Genomic DNA, 26,241 nt, shown 5'->3' with positions numbered 1-26,241 from the left:
AGTTTAGCTTGACCAAGGAGAAAATTAGCCAATTTAAAACTATACTCACTCCCCTTAAAATAATTAACACCATAGATAAAAGAAAAAACATGGGAGAAATTCATAAAATCACAAGAGACTGCAGCCTTAGACAGAAAAGAAAAAATGATTATCAGTTTCTCTCCGCTGACAAAACACACACTCATCGGCCTCTGACTGGATAATACTGAGAAGAGTTCACAGCCAGAACTCTCCACTGGAGATCACCTCTTTCTGGATTGGTGGCCTTGTGACAGGAGTGCTTTGTGATTAGGTCCCCATACAAAAACAGCTCACAGAGCCAGAACAAAACACAAAAATCTTCTTAATGTAGCACCTGAGAGGGGCACTGGTTCTTTCTGATCGAGGTGGGATCAGCCAGGCAGAATACCAGAAGGGAAAATACACTAAGACCACAACAATATGCATGGCAATGAACATTGTTTTATTAAATACAGATGGTTAACTATATTTAACAAAATAGGACAAGTCTAGAATACACAATCACGGCATGGGGTTTGCACTGTTCAATAAAAACGATACATAGTTAATTACAATTCAAGAACAGACAATCGCGGAGATGGCGCTTACCAAAAACAACAATAAAACCAACACCGGTATTTTAAAAACTCCCCGTCTCCAACACTCCTCCAAAATCCCCAATGCCTTTTAAAATACTAAAATCTAAAACATACACACACACGGAGGGAGACAGGAAACCAAGCAGGAGCCTTGCTCTAAATGTCGGTGGCTGTTTTCAGTCATTTTTCTCCCCAACCCACTGCTGAACACAAACAAGTCCAATTCCTTCTCAGCTCCTGCTGGCTGCAGACAAACCCGAGTTCACATTAACGACACAATCCAATCTCATCTCTCGAATGGATGAAATCGGGAACTTTTATACCAGGTGCTCAGCTTCTTCATGATCCAATTTACACATATGGGGGCTGAGAAAAGGAGAGCATCAATGTGCCAGTGAGATCAGTGCTTAAACTACAAAAAGTAACGTGCCAAAATAAACGTGCTTTATAAATGTTAAAATAAAGCTAACTAACTAACATGAAATCAAATGTGACAAAACGTGAACACTAAAAATTTAAATGTTAATAAAAAGTGCCTAAATAAAGTGGATCACCCCGTTACATTAACCAAAACAAGTATTGTGCTGGTGTAAAGCCAGCACGAGTAGCAATTGTTTATTTTGTCTCAATCTTTACCGCTCTCTGCTCTCTGAACACCCTCCCCGTTCAGCCAAAGCTGTGGGTTTTTATACCTGTGGTCATCTCCAGATGAGCAAATACTTAATCAATCTGCAGACAGCCACATGACAGGTCTCTGCATGTGGCTGTCTGCAGGTTTGTACCTTCTAAGGAGACGTGTAAAGTTTTTGGAGGGTCAGCAATTGCCTAAGTGCAAGGCAATATCCTTACATCACATTATAATGTTTGCTCCCGCTTAGTATCCAGACCCTGCCCAATTCCATGCTCTTTTCTTCATTTAAATGCATTTCAATATAATTTTAATGGATCAATGATGGCAATGTGCAAATCTGATAGCAGGTGCAGAACGGCAGGTGAACACCATTCTTTACATATGCTGCATTTTAGCGACCGGACATTACAGCTGCTAAACATGATTTATGGCAGTATTATGGAGGTTTTACACACACAAATCACGTATCCTTACATCACCCTCACAGAGGTGTGATCTCCTGTCTCCCAGTGAGACTCAAGAAACTCACGATAATTTAGATTGCCAATTGTAATGCACTGTTAAGTAAATTTTCTCTAACAAGCCCCCCCCCCCCACTCCACCCCACTCCCACTCCCACTCCCACTCCCCACTCGCTCTCGCTATAGGGGAAACAGTAAAAAAGGTATGTATATATCTTAATTGAGCACCGTCCCCCGTCCCTCGTCCCCCGTCCCCTGCTGCCAAAAAAAACCTCCCAAATTTGTACTTTCATATGTTGGCAGGCATGCATTATATGATCTATAATACAGGAAATGGGGGGGGGGGGAGAGATTATATACTATATTGGTCATACTTTGATCCTGTTTGTTGCATGTTAGACGGTGTCCCTGAAAACAATAAGGGAATTGTGAGAGTGTTGTTTCACTAATGAAAAAAAGTTTTTTGGTCCATTGTTACATTTAATTAGTCATGTGCAGTTATTTTATTTTTACTTTTAAATGGGTGCAGTTTTTCTTTGAAATTCATTACAAGAATGCACATCTTATATGTGACATTATGACAATGTCTATGGCCCATTGAATAAAACACCTGTAAATCAAATTATTCATCTGGTGCAAAAAGACTTTGAAGTCATCTATATAAATGTGTGACTCAAAGAAATGTTAGCATTTGTGCAAGTTTCAGGGGGCGGGCGTTGGGGCTGCTTAATTATTGTCTGTCATTATTAACTCTCTATTTAAAGCACAATCCTACACACTTCCCCTGTCTAGTGTTTTTATTTTGTCCTCCTCCTCCCCCTTCTTCTGCGTGCCTTTGCATCGGTCTCCTCTGGGCGGCAAGTGAGTCTCACTTCCCTGACTTCAGGTCTGCTTCAACGACCTCATCCTCGCTCTGGGGGGTTCTCACCGCTGTGAGTCAGAGGGGACCCCCGGCCACACTATCCTGTTGCAGCTCATGCGCTAACCTTACCTCGTCACCCGAGGCTCTGTTCTATTTCCATCGGGAGGTGGCCTGCTTTACACTCTCAGTGCCGAGTGCCAGACTAACCCATCTTTCTTTGTTTCAGGTTCCCTGCGGGATGCCTCTCTGCTCCCGGCTTCAGAGGCCTGTGCCTCACCTCATCCGAGGGCAGCACCAGATCAGTCAGGGAACCCTTTTCTATCTCTCCTTTCAGGTCCTGATTCATCGCACTTTCCTTCACCCCGAGAGGTGCCTCTGCCGAGTCAGCGCCCTTTTATGTGTTTTCAGATCCTCGAGGCTTCAGCCTTCGACCAAGCCTGGTCCTACGTAAAGGCGGCTCATCAGTCGGGGATCTCTTCCTATCCTAACTTCAAGTCCGGGCCCCTCCAAATCCACCTCTAAGTCCGGGCCATCGGCTTGCCTTCTATCTCAAGTCCAGGTTCTCTTTGTCCGCCTCTGTCCCACTAACAAGCTTATTTCTGCTTCCTCTATTCTATCGTTAGAGCCTCAACAAACGCCCCGTGAAATGAAAGAGCCGCTGTCTCCTTTATTTTACCATCTATTTATTCACACTACACTGGTTACTATCGCTGTGAGGCCCGGGGCCACTTTTAAAACAAGCTGAAAAATAACTCAAGCCTGTATTATCAGTTACACAAGCTTTCTCAGCTTTTGGCTCTGGGCTCTTAACTGTCCATGTGGTCAGTTATCTGTCTTGTAATGAATGCCTATTGCTTTTATTGTTGTTAAAACAGCAGAGGAATTTGTCTTACTGTCAGTAAGCCCAATTTACAGCACAGTGACCAGTATTGTACACAGAGCTCCAGCAAAGGCCCATAGGTAGAGAACTGCTACCACGTTATCATATGTTTAAGCTCATTCTAGACAAGAATTAGACCTCATGCAGATGCTAGGCTCAAACCAGCGACCACACACACTGCAACAGAACGCCTTAATCACTGTGCAATAGAGCCAGGCTCTTCTACATTTGTGGTTATAGAGCTTTTAGCCTTATCTCATCTCACTGACAGGAGACAATCCATAATGGCAGTGTGTCACACAATACTGCCTGTTACATAAGCACAAAAACAGTTATTATTATGAATGTCAACTTATTATGAATGTCAAAATATATATAATATACACACATTATATATATATATATATATATATATATATATATATATATATATATATATATATATATATATATATATATCATCTGTAATTTTAAATCTAATTTACCTTTCAGGTTATATAGGTATGTGATGCTAGTGAATACATACTCCAAATACTACTTTTCAGAAGAATAATATTTTTTGAAAATTGACTCTTATCTTAACATTTGTTATGATATTGATTTTTAAAAATAATGCTAAGATAGGGCATTGGCTCCCTCTTGTGGTTACTGCCAATACAACAGTTATTTGTACTTTTAGAATGTTCAATGCTGTGTGTTTGAGAACAGGTTTTGTTCCATAGTGTTAATACAGCATTCATGCAATAAATACAGCTAAATTATTCTGCAATGTTGCATACACTTCTGTTTTCATTAAACAATTACTTTCCCCAGCAATTTAATTTGAATTGAGCCTTTAGTGCAATCAGATGCAAACAATCTTTCAGCAAGTTAGGAAAGGGAAACAAAACTTCCCTTGACATGATAACATGAGTTGATTAGACTGATCTCCCAGTAATAGAATAATATGATGGATCATTACTGGCTGCAGACATAAACAAAACAAAATAGTGTAAAGCCATACATATTTGGCGAATCACACCCATAACACCTACTTTGCTCCAGAAATGTTGACGACCTGTTGCAATATACAAAATATGTATTGTTACTGGAATTTGGTTTCGTGGCAAAAATGTTTTTTTTCATACGTTAAAAAACGCATAATAAAAGTTTTGCAAATATGGCTTTACAGTATATAATCCAAATAGATCTTCTGCATAAATTTAATTTTTTTGTATTACTGACACCTGCTGGCAGATGTCAGTAATTAGTGAAGCGGCTGCTCAGTAATAACATCGTTTGTTGTTGTTGCTTTGGGAATCATGGCTTCTAATGATTCCAGGGGGAGGCAGTTAAAGACATCCAGTTTAGGACAGTAACTGGAGTCACCATAAGCACCCGAACTGTGAGAAACGCAATGCACGAGTCTGGTCTGAGATCACAAAGACCAGCTACAGACCAGAGTTAATTGATTATCAATTATTCAATTGGCACATGACATTTCAATTAGGCAGAGAGGGAAGTCAAACCTCCCAGCCCTGCCATAGTTAATCAAACAAAAACACACTGTTATGTATAAATCATACAAAATGATATTTTACTTATAACCCACCACCACAAACACACTATTTACAAGGGGGAGGCCTCAGCCTTGCCACATAGCATATTTTTGCTTTTATTTTTTTGCACAGCTCCGTGTCAATCTCAGAACCCATTTGAGGTTGTGACAGTATATTTTCAAGGTTATAAACACTGCTTATATTATGCTGCTATTTTTGTAGCTCAGGTCCTTGCATTTTATTTTTGCTTTGAACAAGAGAAAAGCCAAACCACACATCTAACCAACTCGCGTTGACATATTCTGTTTGCTCACATTGACCATGGAAACTAAGACACAGTTGCAGATCGAGATGCGAAGCGGAGGACTGCAAAATGATCATCACAGTTTTTAAGTTTGTGGGGGTCTGTTAGCAAAACCAATCTACTGCTTCTTTGTTTTACAAAACTGCCCATACCTCTAACTGACACACCATTCTGTTCTTCTATTATTTGTTTATTTAGCAGACGCCTTTATCCAAGGCGACTTACAGAGACTAGGGTGTGTGAACTATGCATCAGCTGCAGAGTCACTTACAATTACATCTCACCCGAAAGACGGAGCACAAGGAGCTTAAGTGACTTGCTCAGGGTCACACAATGAGTCAGTGGTTGAGCTGGGATTTGAACCGGGGACCTCCTGGTTACAAGCCCGTTTCTTTAACCACTGGACCACACAGCCTCCTATACAACAGGATGGCTGTTTTCATGAAAAAATATATATGTATTTTATAATCATTTTTTAATTTATGCTGAATGTTTCAGTCATCTGAAAAAAATGTTTTCTTTGCAAGTTTTTTTTGTTTACCCCAAATTTGCATAGAATAACCTATATTATTGCATTGATCATCTTGAAACCAAAATAATGATTTGCCTGAGTTATGCCATGTATCAGACATTTGTGCATATGGAAGAATAGAATGAATAGCAGAAGAACAGTGAAGCTGGTGTCATTTTTGGTAAATGGAAATGTGTTTTGCAGTTGGAAAGACGTGTAGAAAACCACAACATCATTTTATGGTTAAGGAACTTGCGTATGACGCTTGTGAGGGTTACATGAGGTTAAAGACATATGTAAAAACTGTGTAAAATATCTGACTGGTGGTATATTGTACATAATTGCTTTGTCTTAAACAGAAGCACAAAAAACACAGTTTTAGCTGAATTTGTTCACGATGTCATCAAATGGTGCCATACAAGGACTAGTATTACTGCTTTGGTTGACTGGCATGGAAGGTGAGATACATCTACAACATTTTATTTTTTCTTAAACTTACTTTTCAATATCGTTGAGTTACATGGACTGAACATTCTTAACTTTAATTTGAACTAATTTGTACACATTTTTGTATATGGCTTGTACCTGGCGGCCCAATTAAGAGATTACAGCAATCAATAATGCAGAAAATGTACATTCATTTAACTTTATATTCATATTTTAAGGTGACTTTGCAGTACTTTCTACAAACATTAACTGAAATAACACTGGTTTGTTCAAGACAATAATATTAGGATGAACACATTGCTTTTGGTTTTATAAGATTGTGCTTAAATTGGTAGCTATATCTGTTTACTTTTGTTTTCTTATGTTCAGGTAGTCTGTATGATTTTATAATCACATAGGAAATACATTTCAAACTAATAGGCTTCAATCCAGCACAGATTATCCAGGGAAATAAAACATGTAAAATGCATTAGCCTCATACAAATGGTAGCATCTCCAATAACACTCTGCAAACTTTAAACATGTTTCTGAGAGCGGTGTCAATGGACAGTATTTAAGAATCTATTATCTGAAAATATTTGAATACAGTTTGAATTGCATTTATTTCCTCAGGTATCAGAGTAAAATCACTCTCTTTATTCAGTTATTATTATTATATTTTATATATATATATATATTTTTATTACAGGTAAATTAATAAAATGCACCCAGCACATGGATTTACAGAATATCCTGTAGTCTCAGTTCATTAACTTACCCCAGTCATTAAGAAAAACTGCACATTTCCATGTATTTACACATTTATTTTGTTAAAGACTGATGCTTTTGGACATTTTATCCATTGTTAACATAAAATAATTGAACACAATTATCATCGTTTTTGCTACTCTGTCAGGATAGCAGTGTCATAATTAAAATGCAATTATATATTTAATTGGAAAGAGAGACAACCTGGTGCTTCCAGGAGTCTATATACCTGCAGATTTTGATACTCTTAATAACTTGTTGTAAAGAATGTACTTTTAATTGAATTAGTGATTCTATATATATATTTGTAGAAATGCAAGTGACCTACAGTACACAATCTGCAGTCCATTTGATGATCTTGATTTTCATGTTACTGACGGCTCAAATGTTATTTTTACACCGGGGGATGAATATCATTAACATTCTTGTTTTTATTACAAAACACTAAAGTTGTTTAATTTTTAGGACAAGACTCTAGATGTTCCCTTGAAGTTCGTGTGCCCCGAAATATTACACAGAATGTTTCTGTTATCCTGTTAAAACCCCAGCCCCTCACAGACAATTTCCGCCTGGGGGGCTGTGCCCTTAAATAAATCACAATATCTTCCAAAGTATAGACAGCACAGGCATGGTTCAGGGCTTGAATTCAAGGTAACCCCTTGGGCATCAAGACTAAAACCTCAGGTGTGATAAAAGTCTTACTCAGTACCACACTGGAAGGAGATATCCAGAAAAAACACATAAAAAAACAACAAACGCTTTTCATTTTTTTATGTTCTATAGTCATTTTTTCAACTTGTAGCATATGAAAAGAGCCAGATTTTTTTCCAGTGCTTCACCAACATGTCTAATATACTGGGTAAAAATTTGGAACTGTTTGAACAAAGGGATCAAATTCTACAGGAGTTTTTACAAAGCTAAGCCCAAGGGTCCCCAAACCTCTCCAAAAATAAACATTGTGTAAATCTTTATGTCAATTGATATACTAAGTTCTAAAAGGGATGTTATCTTCTGGCACCTCACAGGCTAGCCATTGCCACAAGCATTTGCCTTTGAAAGGTTTTTTTTTTTTTTTTTTTTTTTTTTTTTTCCCTTATCTCATTCAAGAGGTGGGTGTGTTTGTTTGCACATCAATTACTCTGTGATGTATTGGGTTACAAACACAGTAAAGGCATGAATGGAACGCTTGTGACCTCCCCTACCACGTGATCAGGGAGATTTCATCGTCATGAAGGTTGTAAGACCACAGCAGCAAAATGCAAGCTAGTCGATTGCTTTTGTTTTGAATGCATGGGGGTACTAGACACATTGTGAATGGGATATCTCAGCGGTGAAATGACGGATTCGAAAAATTCCTTCGCTGTTTGACGGTAGGAAAACAACGATTTTGATATCGAGTCAGCTTTTTTCTCTTTTGCTTTTGTAATAATATTAAAAATGAGTTATGAAATATAATATTTACGTGCAGTTCCGTGTTCCGCCGGCGGGACAAGAGGGGCGTAAAAGGTTATGAAAACTCTGACAATAAACTGCACAGTAAACTACTGTGAAGAAGAACCTGAAGTAACGTGGTGTAAAATACTTGGGACTGACTGCAAACCACTGAATGCAGCAGTTAAAACTTCTTGGAATCAATCAAGCAACCATTCAGCTGTCTCGTTCCTCACTTTCTTCAATATCACCTTGAATGATAGCGGCCAGTATCGATGTAAAGCTGTGGATGTCAGGGGAATTAGCAGTGTGGGGCATTCTATTACTGTTAATGTCTCAGGTGAGATTTCAAAAGATCTTTCTTTTTTCAGTTTTTAATTAACCAGTATTATGCTTCAAGCAGCCTAGCATTGATAGATATAGAATTAGTTTAATTCAAGACAAGTTAATCAGTTGTTTCATGTTCATTGCACTTTATGTCAAAGTCTATATACTGTATGTCTATATACTGTATGTGGTTCATATATTACATACACCTGTGAGTCATTATATTACTGCTTACAGTATGTTCCTGAGGTTAGTTTTCAAAACAGCTTATTATTATTATTATTATTATTATTATTATTATTATTATTATTATTATTATTATTGAAAGTGATCTAGACTGTAGTCGTAGTAGCAGGTCATTTTCCAGTCTACTAACACTTCTTAGTTAGTCACCTCAATGTATGGTTTCGCCACATTCAGTACCACATGCACTGTGTAAGCTAAACATCGTGGGGTAGATGTAAGTATAGTATGTAAGTATAGGTTATTGTATTTATCTTGCTCTTAATTGTATTATTACTTGTACTGTGATACTTGAAATATATTTGATTACGATTGTAAGTCGCCCTGGATAAGGGCGTCTGCTAAGAAATAAATTAAAAAAATAAAAAATAAAAAATAAAAAGTGCAAATCATTGCGGATGCAAAATTCAAATCGCATTGCAGCCAGGCAATTATTTTGCACTGCGCCCTATGTAAGCATACGAGCAATGGATAATGATCCGCAGTTATGATAATGAGGGTCTCAATGAGCGTCTATTTAGCGGCTGCACATGCAGAGTTAGGAGTACAGAGAGCAGTAGTGGCTGTATGACATTTGTGGAGCACAAAAATACAAACCAAACAAATGTCAGGGGAAGGGCAGCAAAGTCCTCTTGGTGCAGGGAAAGGGGGAAAAAAGCATCTGTTTCTGAGTCCTTACAGCTGAGGTCACTCGGCATGAAACGGAGCTGTTTGAAAAAGCCTCAGCCAACATCAGTTATGCTAGAAATTCTGAAAAATATCAGTAATTCTTTTATTGATTCTCACCCACTAATAGCTGTAATACGAGATTCCCTCGGTTAATCTGGACCTATGTTTATGGGGTGCCATGTGTGAAAAAAAAGTGTTAATATTTTAACAGATTTAACTTAAATCTTGTATTTTTTCCCAGATTTATAAATGTTGTGAAAATAAATAAATATATATTTTTTAATGTGTACATTCAGGTATCATTTATAAATCTTAAAATATTTAGCAACTTTTCAACATTTAAATGCAAAATCTTTATTCATATATATATATATATATATATATATATATATATATATATATATATATATATATATATGTCTATTTTGTGAATCAAGATTTAGCTGTTAGCAAATAAATCTGGATTTTGTGAACTTAAATATTTAAATCTTAAATATCTAAAAAGATTGAACATTTAGCTAAATATTTAACTAAATCTTAAATTTCTTGCTATTGTATTATATTTAGTTAAATGTTAAATTTTGTTAAGAGATTTAAGATTTAGTTAAATATTTAGCTAACTGTTAAATCGTGTTAAGATATTTATAAATTACATCTGAATGTACACATTTTCATTTTTTTAAAAAATTTATTTTCACAACATTTATAAATCTGGGGAAAAAATACAAGATTTAAGTTAAATCTGGAAAAAAAAGACACATGGCAACCCATACATGCCAGCTGGTTAAGTTTAGTTATATTTTGAATGTGACAACACAATTTTTTCTACTTTAATAAATATTACATTTAATCGTGAAATGTCTTGAAATACCTATTTTTAGACCGTGAAATGCTGTAAAATAAGTCACAGTCAAACAAATTACAGCCCAGATTATAATATAAAGAATAATGTACACCCATCTGTGTATAATAAGGCTGTAATTCAATCGAGGGTTTATGGTGACATATAAATCACAAGAACGCTACCTCAAGTGATCTATCAGAGTCGATACCCGAGATAGAATAACAGCCTTATAGGTACAGTTCTGGTGTGTATTATTTGTTATTGATCTGAAAAAATTCATCTGAAAAAAATGATTTCTTTGCAAGTTTTTTTTGTTTACCCCAAATTTGCATAGAATAACCTATATTATTGCATTGATCACCTTGAAACTAAAATAATGATTTGCCTGAGTTACGCCATGTATCAGACATTTGTGCATATGGAAGAATAGAATGAGTAGCAGAAGAACAGTGAAGCTGGTGTCATTTTTGGTAAATGGAAATGTGTTTTGCAGTTGGAAAGACGTGTAGAAAACCACAACATCATTTTATGGTTAAGGAACTTGCGTATGACGCTTGTGAGGGTTACATGAGGTTAAAGACATATGTACAAACTGTGTAAAATATCTGACTGGTGGTGTATTGTACATAATTGCTTTGACTTAAACAAAAGCACAAAAAACTCAGTTTTAGCTGAATTTGTTCACAATGACTGGCATGGAAGGTGAGATACATCTACAACATTTTTTTTTTTAAACTTACTTTTCAATATCGTTGAGTTGGAATGAACATTCTTAACTTTAATTTTAACTAATTTGTACACATTTTTGTATATGGCTTGTACATTGTGGCCCAATTAAGAGATTACAGCAATCAATAATGCAGAAAATGTACAGTTATTAACTTTATATTAATATTTTAAGGTGACTTTGCAGTACTTTCTACAAACATTAATTGAAATAACTCTGGTTTGTTCAAGACAATAATGTCAGGATGAACACATTGCTTTTGGTTTTATAAGATTGTGCTTAAATTGGAAGCTATATCTGTTTTCTTATGTTCAGGTAGTCTGTATGATTTTATAATCACATAGGAAATACATTTCAAACTAATAGGCTTCAATCCAGCACAGATTATCAAGGGAAATAAAACACTGTAAAAAGCATTAACCTCATACAAATGGTAGCATCTCCAATAACACTCTGCAAACTTTAAACATGTTTCTGATAGCGGTGTATATGGACGGTATTTAAGAATCTATTATCTGAAAATATTTGAATACAGTTTGAATTGCATTTATTTTCTCAGGTATCAGAGTAAAATCACTCTCTTTATTCAGCTGATTTTTTTTTAAATAAAAATATATATTTTTTTATTACAGGTAAATTAATAAAATGCACCCAGCACATGGATTTACAGAATATCCTGTTGTCTCAGTTCATTACCTTACCCCAGTCATTAAGAAAAACTGCACATTTCCATGTATTTACACATTTATTTTGTTAAAGACTGATGCTTTTAGACATTTTATCCATTGTTAACATAAAATAATTGAACACAATTATCATCGTTTTTGCTACTCTGTCAGGATAGCAGTGTCATAATTAAAATGCAATTATATATTTAATTGGAAAGAGAGACAACCTGGTGCTTCCAGGAGTCTATATACCTGCAGATTTTGATACTCTTAATAACTTGTTGTAAAGAATGTACTTTTAATTGAATTAGTGATTCTATATATATATTTGTAGAAATGCAAGTGACCTACAGTACACAATCTGCAGTCCATTTGATGATCTTGATTTTCATGTTACTGACGGCTCAAATGTTATTTTTACACCGGGGGATGAATATCATTAACATTCTTGTTTTTATTACAAAACACTAAAGTTGTTTAATTTTTAGGACAAGACTCTAGATGTTCCCTTGAAGTTCGTGTGCCCCGAAATATTGCACAGAATGTTTCTCTTATGAAAACTCTGACAATAAACTGCACAGTAAACTACTGTGAAGAAGAACCTGAAGTAACGTGGTGTAAAGTACTTGGGACTGACTGCAAACCACTGAATGCAGCAGTTAAAACTTCTTGGAATCAATCAAGCAACCATTCAGCTGTCTCGTCCCTCACTTTCTTCAATATCTCCTTGCATGATAGCGGCCAGTATCGATGTAAAGCTGTGGATGTCAGGGGAATTAGCAGTGTGGGGCATTCTATTACTGTTAATGTCTCAGGTGAGGTTTCAAAAGATCTTTCTTTTTTCAGTTTTTAATTAACCAGTATTATGCTTCAAGCAGCCTAGCATTGATATATATAGAATTAGTTTAATTCATGACAAGTTAATCAGTTGTTTCATGTTCATTGCATTTTATGTCAAAGTTTATATACTGTATGTCTATATACTGTATGTGGTTCATATATTATATACACCTGTGAGTCATTATATTACTGCTTACAGTATGTTCCTGAGGTTAGTTTTCAAAAGAGTTTATTATTATTATTATTATTATTATTATTATTATTATTATTATTATTATTATTATTATTATTATTCAAACTGATCTAGACTGTAGTAGTAGTAGCAGGTCATTTTCCAGTCTACTAACACTTCTTAATTAGTCACCTCAATGTATGGTTTCGCCACATTCAGTACCACACACACTGTGTAAGCTAAACATTGTGGGGTAGATGTAAGTATAGGCACAGTGCAAATCATTGCGGATGCAAAATTCTAATCGCATTGCAGCCGGGCAATTATTTTGCACTGCGCCCTATGTAAGCTTACGAGCAATGGATAATGATCCGCAGTTATGATAATGAGGGTCTCAATGAGCGTCTATTTAGCGGCTGCACATGCAGAGTTAGGAGTATAGAGAGCAGTAGTGGCTGTATGACATTTGTGGAGCACAAAAATACAAACCAAACAAATGTCAGAGGAAGGGCAGCAAAATCCTCTTGGTGCAGGGAAAGGGGAAAAAAAGCAGCTGAGTTTCTGAGAAGGAACTGAGTCCTTACAGCTGAGGTCACTCGGCATGAAACGGAGGTGTTTGGAAAAGCCTCAGCCAACATCAGTTATGGTTGAAATTCTGAAAAATATCAGTAATTCTTTTATTGATTCTCACCCACTAATAGCTGTAATACGAGATTCCCTCGGTTAATCTGGACCTATGTTTATGGGGTGCCATGTGTGGAAAAAAAGGGTTAATATTTTAACAGATTTAACTTAAATCTTGTATTTTTTCACAGATTTAACTTAAATCTTGTATTTTTTTCCCCAGATTTATAAATGTTGTGAATTTTTTTTTTTAAATGTGTACATTCAGATATAATTTATAAATCTCTTCTATTTATCAACTTTTCAACATTTAAATGCTAAATCTTTATATATATATATATATATATATATATATATATATATATATACTGTGTATATATATATATTGTTATTAAATATTTATTTTGAGAATCAAGATTTAGCTGTTCGCAAATAAATCTGGATTTTGTGAACTTAAATATTTAACAAAATCTTAAATCTCTAAAAAGATTTAACATTTAGCTAAATATTTAACAAAATCTTAAATCTCTTGCTATTGTATTATATTTAGCTAAATGTTAAATCTTGTTAAAAGATTTATAAATTATATCTGACCCATACATGACAGCTGGCTAAGTTTAGTTATATTTTGAATGTGACAACACCATTTTTTTTTTACTTTAATAAATATTATGTTTAATAGTGAAATATCTTGAAATACCTATTTTTCGACAGAGGCTATGTTTCCATTGCAGTGGATTTATTCGCTAAAAATTTACGGATAAAAAAAATATGTGACCAGCTCAATGGAAATGGGTATAATTCACAAAAACGTGTACATTTATTTGAACTTTTAAAAACCGAATGGAATTGGAATTTGTTGGTAAATTGGAATTGGAATTTGAATTGAAAAAATCTTCAGGATACAGAATTTGAATTGGAATGAAAGGAAATAGAATTTAATTCCATGAAATTCCACTCATTTTAAAAAGTCAAATGCTACATTTATTTTATACTATATACTTTTTATATCACTATAAACAATAGCATTAATAGCATTAAGGACTACTGTAGCTCTTAAACATCTCATTACAAAAATGCAAAAAACTAAGTTTTGAAATCTTTGAGCCATGCTTAAGATACAGTATTTGAAAGTATATATTAATGCTGTTGCAATCAGTATTGTTTATAGTGATGTATAAAATAAATGTGGCATTCGACCCTTTTAAAATGAGTGGAATTTCAAGGAATTTCATGGAATTAAATTATATTTCCTTTCATTCCAATTCAAATTCCAATTCTGTATCCTGAAGATTTTTTCAATTCAAATTCAAATTCCAATTCTTGAATTGAATTGGAGTTTACCAACACATTCGGAATTGACCCCAACCCTGTTTCCAACTAAATTGATGTTATAAACGGGTCTCGTACCACCGTGTATAATAAGACTGTAAAACACCAAACTTTATAGGAAAATCATTATTCACCATGTATTATATTTAGATTATACCTCACACAGACACATTTCCAATTTCTTTTGATCATACACATGTATATGCAATTTCTCTCAGGAATGCCTCGGTAACCTCCCAGATCACAGAACATTTTACGTTATCAGTTATATTAATATATTTAAAAATATCCACACCACCTTGTATATTTATACATTAGTCATCTTTTTGTCAGGCTGGTTAAATCGCCACATTCATTTTTAATCTCCAAGTAAACAGGTGCATGATCTAATATCAATATTGGATCTATTTGCATCACTCTACAGCCCTCATCTACTTTTTTAAATAACAAGTTAATCCAACCTTGAATGTGTTTTATGAAAAGAAAGTGAAATCTCTATGTTCTGAAAGAATGCTTCTGCAGGCATCAGAGCACCAATTCCATTGCAAATAATTTGCAATGTTTGAGCCTCACTGGAAGGTGATGTTCTACATCTTGGTAGTTCATCTTCAGAGGGATCTATTATACAATGGAAATCACCTCCCATCAGGATTTTGGTGAAATATTGTGTATCATTAATATTGTAGGACCATATATAGCAACATAGTTAGTGGTTTCCCAGAAAGGGGTTTCCCCTAATCTCAATTACCAATTCTTCCTTATCACTTTCTTGGTTTTCTATAATGAATGAGATATTTTTTGCTATTATATTAGACCCCACTTACTGTTACTACTACCAGATGAAAACAAATATTAGCCCACCCTGTTTTAAGTTCATGTTCTTCAGCTTTCATATGTCTCTTGCAATAATGCAATCAAGGCTTGTTTCTTTAAATCTACATAAACTTCATAATGTTTACATTCGTTGATAATATACGGACATGTATTATATTATGAGTCCCAATTTCCCCATAGATTTGCTCAGATCACCAGTCCTTGTCCCCCTCTGGTCTTGCAGTGAAAAGTTTACATGTCCAAGTAACACTGATAAAGTGATTTTACAGTAATGGAGCTTTTTGTGTTTTTACAGGACCATATCCATGTGATACCGAAATTGTGCACTGTCATTTTTTTAGAACCACTTCTGCTTTGCCATTGCTGACAGTATATTGCACAGTAAAATACAGTGAACAACCACCCAGTTTTACATGGTGTAAGCAAGAAAGGGATACCTGCACTTCAATGGATGACACAAGAAGAATTGAAATAGGCTGGCATCAATTGAACAAACATGCAGGAATATCTTCTTACACGTTATACAATATCACTTCAAATGATGCTGGGTATTATCGGTGTAAAGCATCGGTACATCACCCTTGTGTAGCACAAAGCAGGTGGAGTCATTCTATTGCAGTATCTGTTTCAGGTGAGTTTAAACTTTACATTTACATTTTTACCATGTTATTGTGCTGTTAGCTTTCTTTTAGTCTTTTTCATGGTACAGTAACTTTAGTTAGTAATTTTTAGTCATACAATACAGGTTCAGGTCTTATAGTGTTCCACTGAGTTCAGTTCTCAGCACCCTAGTCTTTAAATTGTATATGGTACATACTGATCCACAAATATATTGTAATCTTGACCCAAACCATACCGTTGGTGTATCGTAGTGCATGATATCAAACACTGGGGCCCTGATTTTCCACTGTGGGTTTGTAAAGTGTGAGTAATTTGGCCATAGTGGAAAATATAGACCACAAGGATTGAACCTGTCTGCTGCTAAATACAGGAAATGCTACATTTACATTTCACACCTCAAATAATGGCCTTTTGCCATTTAAGAAAAAGAATTGACAAACAGTAGAAATTTTAATTCATGCTTTTGTGTCCTCCAGCATGCTGTAACCTAATGAAATTACCTTACATTGCTCATTTTAAAATTATATATATATATATATATATAACAGTGAATTAGTAACGGGCTCATACAGTAAAATATAGTACACCTACAAATTACTGTCAACATCGTGAATTAATCATTAACCAAATGTGTGTACCATCCCACTAGGGAATTATTACAGAGTACTTAGAAAGCTTTTAATCAGAAGGGTCCTGGAAATGTGTTTTCACAGGCCAGTGGCAGTCTTTTCAACATTTCAGTCAGTTTGTTATGCTTTTGTTATGGTAGAGATAAGATATGGTACTATACCAGGAATGACCATACCTGGTATTCTCTGGTCCATATTCCTAACCAGCTTTCCAACACTCAATTCTGTAGTCACATTACAGCATGTGTGAATGGCACTACTGCAGGGCTCTACTTATATGTAAAAGGAATACAGTATGTTAACATTATGGAATCAAGCAGACACATCACTGGTCTTCTTTTTATGTGAATCTACTTCTATTTTATTTTTTAAAGAAATAAGTCCAACTGCAACTGAAGATTGTATACTGGGGTCTCATAATGGTATGTGTTTAAACTTGCTCTATGTACTATACGTCTTGCCTACACCTAGGTTTGTAAAACGTTGTCTTGCTTATCAAGCTTTATCATTGTATGATTTTTAACAGACAGGTGTGTTAACAAGCTTATTGTAGAGTGCAAACAACTAACTGAGAACAAGATAATTGTTAAGAAAGTAATCGTTTAAAAAAATTGAATTATATCAATATCAAAACATAAATCACAGGCCATAATGTTTGCAGTTCTTCAGAATGGTGTAGTTATTATGTTCTTGGGAAGATATTTATTAAATCAATGGTTCTGGGGTTTGTTTGTGTTAAGTGGCTCACTGGTGTGAGTCCTTTTTTGTGGTATGGTTAAACTATTAGTCAGTTACTAATACTTTACTACACTTACAGATCACCATGCAATACAAAAAAGACGACAGAGTCTAGCAGTCTTCTCTTCTTCCTCTGGTCTAACAAAAGAGTTCTAAATAAGCCTTTTTCTACCTAACCTGTAGTTACATCATTCTTCAACTGTTTTCCAGTACAGCTTGGTACCCTCCTGTACCTTTTTAATTTCCTAATATAAAAAGACTCACAGTGACCAACACACCCTGCTAATAACATATATTACTACAAGAGATTACATCCAGACATTAGTACAGAAGGGTACAAAACACCAACAACCTCCATAGCGTACCCAAATAAGGAATGTGTCCTTATCAGTAACTTTCCACAAGCTCGCCTTTACATTGAATAACAGAAAATACACAGACAAAGCATAGCAACATAAAAAATAGAACAACACAACCCCCCCCCCCCCCCCCCCATCTTGCAACATTTATTTTTTTCCAGGTATTATATTTGCAAGCACAATTAGTATGCAATATGCAGAATCTGATGTACAGTATATTGAAGTTGTGATTTGTCATTTCTTCATCGTTTTGCTTACACCAGAAGTGCTTACCATCTTGTTGACCGTTGGCCGCTTTCTCCTGATGATTGTTGTTGCTGCAGCCTTTGTCATGCTTTTAGTTTTCGGGTTTCAGAAGTTGAAAGGTAAGGACCACATTTGTTCATATGATTTTACGAACTATAATTGTACTTATTAGCTTTTACAGTACTGACTTTAGAGTTAAATATAATGTGTTCTGATACCCTGGCCAACAACATGTAAAAAAAAAAAAAAAAAACCTGTCCATTTGGGCTTCATGCTTCAAGTGTTTGCAATCACTACTTTTGGTGGGGAAACTATTAAAAGCAAGATTAATATATCTTTTGGTATCAGTGGTGCTCTGATTCAGTGTAAATATATCTTCACCAAAAGCATGCTACAATGATCATAATCATTTTTTATAAGTATGGAATGGACTCAAAATCTATTTTCTTCCGTCTAGGGAAACAAAATGAGCAGAAACAAGATCAGGAAATGGTACTGTATCAGTTAAACTACCTTTTATACAAATAAATGAACACTCAGACCACTGCAAGCCATAGCATACTTCTACCTAGGCTGTCTGCGACCACATAACACATGACTTTGGTACCTGTTCGTTATTGGTGGGTCAATTATCAGGAATGTCAGTTCACGAGACTGTACCCCACTCCCCCCCCCCCCCCTCACCACACACCCACCCACATTAGTTTCATTACAGTACTTGCCATTGTATTGTATTGATAGTACAATAAACTATTGTCAAAATGTACGTTCCACTAAAGTTTTTTTTTTTTTTTTTTTTAAACAAGGAGACTTCCATAAGGTATCGATTAACAAAGTCTAGGAGTAGATTCAATCTAAAGCAGGGCTTCTCAAACTCGGTCCTGGGAACCCCTTGTGGAAACCAAACTTTCAATTACTTAACTAGACTCTTAATTGAACCAATAATTTGCTTAATTATACCTTTTTACTTGTTTTTAGCTCTTAAACAGTTGCATATTTCAAGTTAGCTGTAACATTTGATATGTAACTTGAACTGTTGCATCTTCTCAGAACTCACATACACACACGCTTGTTTAGATTGAATCTACTCCCAGGCTCTTTGTTAATCGATACCATATCTGTTGTTTAAGAAAAAAAAAAAACTGTTGTGTCAACTATACATCAAATAAGAAACCAAAAATAAGTAACCAACTTTACAGCATCAAATCTAAATTTAAGGTGCTGAAAAATGGAAGGAGAAATATAACGAAGATATTGCAACGTTTGAGTTCTTGGGACAAAGATGAGACTGAGGCCGTGATGGAGTTCAAGGCTCATGTCGTTTACTTTTGAAAGAAAGAACCAATAAAATAAAATCATAAAGTCAAGGAAGGGAACTGGGAGTCGAAAATTAAAATAAAAATGATTGATTGGATTTGGCTTTCCTTACCCTAACCTTTTTCTCTCTTTCTTTCTATCTCCCCTAAACAAAACCTTCTCTCACACTCTCTTGTCTCCCCCACTCTCCCGGTCTTTTCCACGCACCCCCTTTTATCCCCTCCCTCCCTCCGCCCCTTACTCAGACCCCCGCTCCCACGTCTTTCGCACCAAGCGTGCACCCCAATTCCCCTACACACACAGCCGCACACAACATGCAACCTCTGCACGTGCACACACACACACACAACATGCAACCCCTACACTATCCTGATTCTTTCCCTCCCCTCAGGATCGCTACAATATATTTAACTTTTTGAGACAGAGCTTAAGTTACAGTTTCCATTAATCGGAACAACTTTCAATGAAACAAAAGCTGGAATACAAGCAGAAATTGCACAAATGTGTTGGCAGCATTGCAACAACAAAAGGGAAGAAAACAATTACCACTACTAGACCATTTGGTGAATCTGCTCCTGGCTCTTGCTAGACTGGCCATCTACAAGACCAGGAAGCGTAAGATGATCGGGGAGGGTCTCTTTGACTGTGGGGCCATGTTCAGGGCCCTTGTCCGATCAAGGGTTAAGTTGGAGCACGCCCACGCGGAGTCCGCTGGCTACATGGCCTCCTTTGTCGACCAGTGGGCTCTAGGGGGCGTGCTCTGTACCACCTCCCCTTTGGTTTTGAATATTTAATTTACAGTCCTTTTTCAACCGTTTTTTCTTTAATTAGTTAAGGCCTAGTACTTGTTGGCACCCCTATTTGTTTAGGGGTGCTAAATTGAATTTTTTCTCCGGCTGCCTTTGGGCGGCTGGTGCACCGGCTGCCATTGGGCAGTCGGTGTAGTCCGGCCACCAGGCCTTAAATAGGACTAATACATCTGAAAACGCACCCACTGAAAGTAAACTGTTAGTATTAAACACGTTTGTTTTTGTATAGAAATTGCATATCGGTGGACCTAATTCATGTAGAATTAAAATACAACACACATACTGTACAGTAACAAATATATTGTTCAAATAGCTAGCGCAATGATATTCTTAATCAGAGTATATAATTATTGCTAACGAGTGCTAAATGTAGAATACTAAAATAAATGTAATAAATTCAATGACAAACATTTAGACAATGTATTCAATGTAGAAAATGGGTTTGGGTTCACATACATCACTGGGTGGGTGAACTCCACCCCCAAAGATAAAGTGTGAATGATCTATTGATGGACCCGTTAAGAAGATATGTGTGTGTTAATAACGTAATTCACGAACAGGACATTAACCAGGCAGCTGTGAATGGATAGGTCGAGCAAGACGTGCAGGCAAGAAAGGAAAAACAATACATAAATTAACAAAATAAAAAATGAATAAATTAGCTTTTATTAGTTGTGCTAGTGATTGGTAGCCTACAAGACTGTTACACGTGCGTTGAGTTTGAAATTGTGGTCGTGTTGGTTAAAGTGGAAGGATATATATTGTGATGATTAGGGGATGTAGTGTGTTGTATGAACGATAGGTGGCAGTGCAACGCAGGCTATTTATTATTACATCCTATTCATTGTTGGGTTAACGTTTTACAGTATCAGGCTTAATATAAAACTGAATTTAATGAAGGACTTGTAATGTTCATGCTTTTCAGATTGGGATCCCTATAGATCATGCTGGTGGCCAGGAACAGGTCACTGGACGTCCACAGGATACAACTGAAGTAGTTTCTGACTCTGATGAATATGAAAATGTGCCTGTTTAACTACAGGGTTTCTTCCTAAGAAATAAATCATTCATATTTAGTTCATATTTATTAATAAGTAATTAATAAGTAATATCATTGTCATTAATGGAACATAAAATAAAATTGCTTACAATGCTACATTTAAATTCATCTGTGCTATTTTATATTTTCAGGCAATTCAATAATATAATAAGTTAAATTACATAAAACAAAGGTGTGTACTAAGCATTATGTAAAGTATATTAAAATATTGCTCTTTTTTGTTTTTGTTTATTCCTCTTTAATAAAAAATAACTGTTAAATGCGTGGCCTGTTTATTTTTCATTGTGTGACTATCTCCTTCTGGTGGCTAATAATAGCAATGATTGGGTGAAATCCCACCAAGCTAACGTTACATATGAGTGACCCTCCTGCAGCTGTTATTTATGTAGAATTGACAGATTGGTTCAATCTTTTTGAACCATACAATTTACACTTATTGACAGCCTACCAAAAAAGTATTCCCAAAAATATTTATATAGAAGGAATTAGTGAATGAATTAAACATTTGTATTCCAAAGAGAGGGTGTTGCATTTCTGAACAATTTGATTAATACAGTGGAATCCTTCAGTTATGACCAATAAAGGAACTGATTGAAAAGTTATTGCTCTAATACAAAGCTAGTCCCAATGAAGGGAGCTAATCAGAAGGGGCTGAACCACAATGATGTTAGTTGGTAGATCTGATGTTTCCTGTATTCGTTTTCCATATTTCTGAGGAGGTGTGTCAGTGGGTGTGACTGTATAAGTCCAGGTTTATTGGGATCTTTTTTGGTCCATTCATTTTGTAGCTCATATTGAAATGCATCCTGGTACTTGTAGTACTTTGACTCCTTAATGCATAGGAATTAAGAACACAGCTGTCTCCTTTCTCTATCCCCAAAACCATAAGGTCAGTGGCCTACCCAGAGATGAAAAGTACCCAGAAAAGTACTTGCCCCATATTCTTATGGCTATGATACCAAATTCACTTTTTGGTGAGGTGCTCCTTCCTCAAAGTCTAATCACATCTGCAGGAAGCTGCTTTATTTTCCATCAGTTTGCAAAGTTTCTATCAACTTTACAAACTATGCTCTTTTTAGCAATGCCTATTCCTTTAAATAGTTAAAACATACCAATTTAAGATACATTATTAACATGTTGTATTTATGTGCAATATAAAATACCAGTGCAACTAGTCTGAAAACAAATAGCAAGCACAGTATACTGTACAGAAAAGCTGGACACGCTAAACAAATGTAGTAGGTGTAGTAGGTTCAAAAGTTGACTGTGAGTTTATTTCAAACAAATGAACTATTGACTTTTAATCAAGAAATAGTTGTATTTGAATCTGTTTTAGTCATATGAAGCAACAGTGATAAGGATTCTTTATTTTTATTAGCTATATAAAGCAAATTGCCAGCAGAAACCTTTTTTTCTGACAGGAAAACAGACTCACTTTGTAGGAAGCAACAGGAAATGATAAAATTAGACATTATGAGATCATCATTAAACAAAACAAAGAGATTTGTTTGCCTCATGGTGGTTGTGCATAGTATGTATATGATATCACTCCCAGCAGGAAAAAGGATGGTGTCAGTCATTGATGTAGGGGAAATAAATTCACACCAGTCCGTTGTCTTTGTAGTAAGGAAAAGCTTTAATCACGAGCCTGGGAGGTTACACCAGCGGCATTCCACAAGGCAAGCTCTCAGAACAACAGTTCACAACGTTACTTATACCTCATTATGATTGCACAATTAGTACTGCATATTGGTTAAAGTTTGCCGCATAGGTGTGTGAGTCCATTTGTCACTTAGTGATTGGTGCTGCTTCTGCTGCAGGGGCTGTCTAAGACGAACTTTCTGGAAGTTTCTGTACTTGGCTCTGCGGTAGTTCTCCCTCTGTCCTTGCATGCAGCTTATCAGGTACACAGCCCACGGTTAGTTTCGGGTCCTGGTATTCTTCACATCACATGTTATCTGATGGCTGCAGCTGGTGTAATGTCTATATACACACCCTGGTTAGTTGTTAGTTTGTTAAGCTTATAATCCCTAATTCAGTCATGAATGCAATGGCATCATCTAATAATCAATATCAGTCATGGTGTACCCAGTTCCAGCATGGACCTCCTCAATTGATGTGTTTGGTCATTTATTTAAAATAATGATACAATGTCTTACATTTTTAAAGAATATCAGTTTTTACTAGGTATTTTTAAAATACATTTTGAAATCAATAATGTATATTTAGTTCATATTAATTAATAAGTAATTAATAATTAATAACATTGTCATTAATGGAACATAAAATACAATTGCTTACAATGCTTACATTTAAATTCATCTGTGCTATTTTATATTTTCAGGCAATACAATAATATAATAAGTTAAATGACATAAAAACAAAGGTGTGTACTAAGCATTATGTAAAGTATATTAAAATATTACTCTTTTTTGTTTTTGTTTATTCTTCTTTAATAAAAAATAACTGTTAAATGTGTGGCCTGTTTATTTTTCATTGTGTGACTATCTCCCTCTGGTGGCTGATAATAGCAATGATTGTGTGAAATCCCACCAAGCTAAAGTTACATATGAGTGACCCTCCTGCAGCTGTTATTTATGTAGAATTGACAGATTGGTTCAATCTTTTTGAACCATACAATTTACACTTATTGACAGCCTACCAAAAAAGTATTCCCAAAAATATTTATATAGAAGGAATTAGTGAATGAATTAAACATTTGTATTCCAAAGAGAGGGTGTTGCATTTCTGAACAATTTGATTAATACAGTGGAATCCTTCAGTTATGACCAATAAAGGAACTGATTGAAAAGTTATTGCTCTAATACAAAGCTAGTCCCAATGAAGGGAGCTAATCAGAAGGGACTGAACCACAATGATGTTAATTGGTAGATCTGATGTTACCTGTATTTTCAAACTTGTTATCCATTTTCCATATTTCTGAGGAGTTGTGTCAGTGGGTGTGACTGTATAGGTCCAGGTTTATTGGGATCTTTTTTTAAAGACTATCAATTTTTACTAGGTATTTTTAAAGTACATTTTTAAAACATGTACATATTTTAATAAAACAAAATCCAGGTGAGATTAGGAGCTTGGTTCGCCAACAGATATGCAAATAAAAGTCCAAAGAATATCTATATATACAGTATATACAAGCCTGTTGTTATCTCTACCGTAACTGGCAGTCATCAAGTCCTTCGTTTTGTACAAGGTAGGAGAGATTTCATCTTGAAGCTAGCCACAGCGCTTCAGCAGAAACATTTCGATCAGAAAACTGCAAAACTGCAGGCTGCACAGCTAAACCTAGATTCTGTGCTGCGAGTGACACACATGCAAGATAAATCATGTTACTTTGGTTTTAGATTAAAAACTACTTTTGTTTTTACAATTTTGTATGTGCATATACCTGTTTACACACTAGTTTCTTTTGAAATGTTTATTTTATTATAGTTTTACATTTTTTGAAGTAGTGCTTAATCTGTGGTAAGTTAGAAAATAAAACCTTTTATGTTTAATTATTCATTTAAATACAGCTTTTCGTCTGTGCAGATGTTTGATATGATGTGCTTGAATAAAACTTTATAGTTGTATCTGATCGTTTGTCTTTCATTTTAATATTGATGGTGTTTAAAATGTATCGGCGGTTGTAGGTATAATCGCAGCGGTTCTAGTATTGAAGTAGTTCATAAATGTACAGCGTGTGTGTGTGTTTGTGTTTTGGGGAGGTGTCTGTTTTGTACGGCCTTTCTGCTGGAGATTGACTGCTGAAACCTCGTGAGCCACAAGCATGATTGAGAAAGCGACCCTGTCCTTATTAAAGTCGCGCTGCCAAAAGGACATCGTTTTGCTGTTTCACGATGTATTTGCGTGACAACATCACACAGTCATGACTGTAGAGTCGATTTTCAAGTGCATTTAAGGGTTACGTACTTGTAAATCTACCTCGGCTTACTTTAATGACAAATGTTGGTAGAACGTGTAGCCTTTGCACTTCTTCATGTTGTATTTCTTTATAACTTGTACTTTTTGCATAAATTACTTATTGCATACAAACTTGTATCACCCTTTACACTTGTAAGTCCCCCTGGATAAGGCGTCAGCTAAATAATAATAATAATAATAATAACTAATATTTGGGATGTTTCTTTGAAATTTGGCAAGTATAAAAAAAGATATAGGGGCCTACTTGTTTGGGATGGTTGCGTAAAAGATATAAACAAGACATTTACAGTGATTGTTTCATTGTAAAAGTACAGGCCTGGCATTATAGGCGGGCATTAGGGGGCCTGGCCTGTCCAGTTTAGGTCCAGTGCCCTCCCAGTTTCAGATTCTAAACTGATTCAGTACTGTCAGCTTCCAGTTCTAGCCGTAGGTGCCCGCTGGAATGTCTCAGCACCAACTGTGAATCAAATTTAAAATCAACCCGCGCAAGCGCTGGCTTTTTATTTTTGACTTGCTGTATTTTTAAGCGTAGTTCACTATTGGACGGTAAAACTAAACAAAGACACAATTAGTCCAAATTTTATTAGCCACCAAAACCAGCCAATCAATACTTTGCATCGACAAAAGCAGCCAATACTGTACCTTTAACTGCCGAGAGCCAATCACAGACTGTCAGCTCGACTGGAGCACAGACACAGCATCTTTCAGGAGAGAAAGGTTTTGGCTGAAGGTAAAAACATTGTGAGTTAGGAGGCATTTTAGAGTGGTATTTAATGAGAGATTGTATTGGTAGTTCAGACTCCATCGTACACGGACTGTCCAGTAATTG

At 35.6% G+C, this 26,241-nt stretch overlaps 1 protein-coding gene across 1 annotated transcript; it reads left to right on the top strand.

Moving 5' to 3' along the window:
* Positions 1-8,480: 8,480 nt before the first annotated feature.
* LOC117405412 (vascular endothelial growth factor receptor 1-like) lies at positions 8,481-21,579 on the top strand. Its single transcript, XM_059029943.1, has 7 exons — positions 8,481-8,751; positions 12,378-12,704; positions 15,987-16,322; positions 17,316-17,363; positions 18,302-18,403; positions 18,742-18,776; positions 21,336-21,579. The coding sequence occupies exons 1-7, from the start codon at positions 8,490-8,492 to the stop codon at positions 21,444-21,446; spliced, it is 1,221 nt and encodes a 406-aa protein (XP_058885926.1). The 5' UTR covers positions 8,481-8,489; the 3' UTR covers positions 21,447-21,579.
* Positions 21,580-26,241: the final 4,662 nt, after the last annotated feature.

Source organism: Acipenser ruthenus, chromosome 9, assembly GCF_902713425.1.
Source record: "Acipenser ruthenus chromosome 9, fAciRut3.2 maternal haplotype, whole genome shotgun sequence".
In the NCBI taxonomy this organism is placed as follows: Eukaryota; Metazoa; Chordata; class Actinopteri; order Acipenseriformes; family Acipenseridae; genus Acipenser; species Acipenser ruthenus.
Note: the sequence above shows the minus strand (reverse complement) of the source record. Positions and strands in the feature narration are given on the sequence as shown.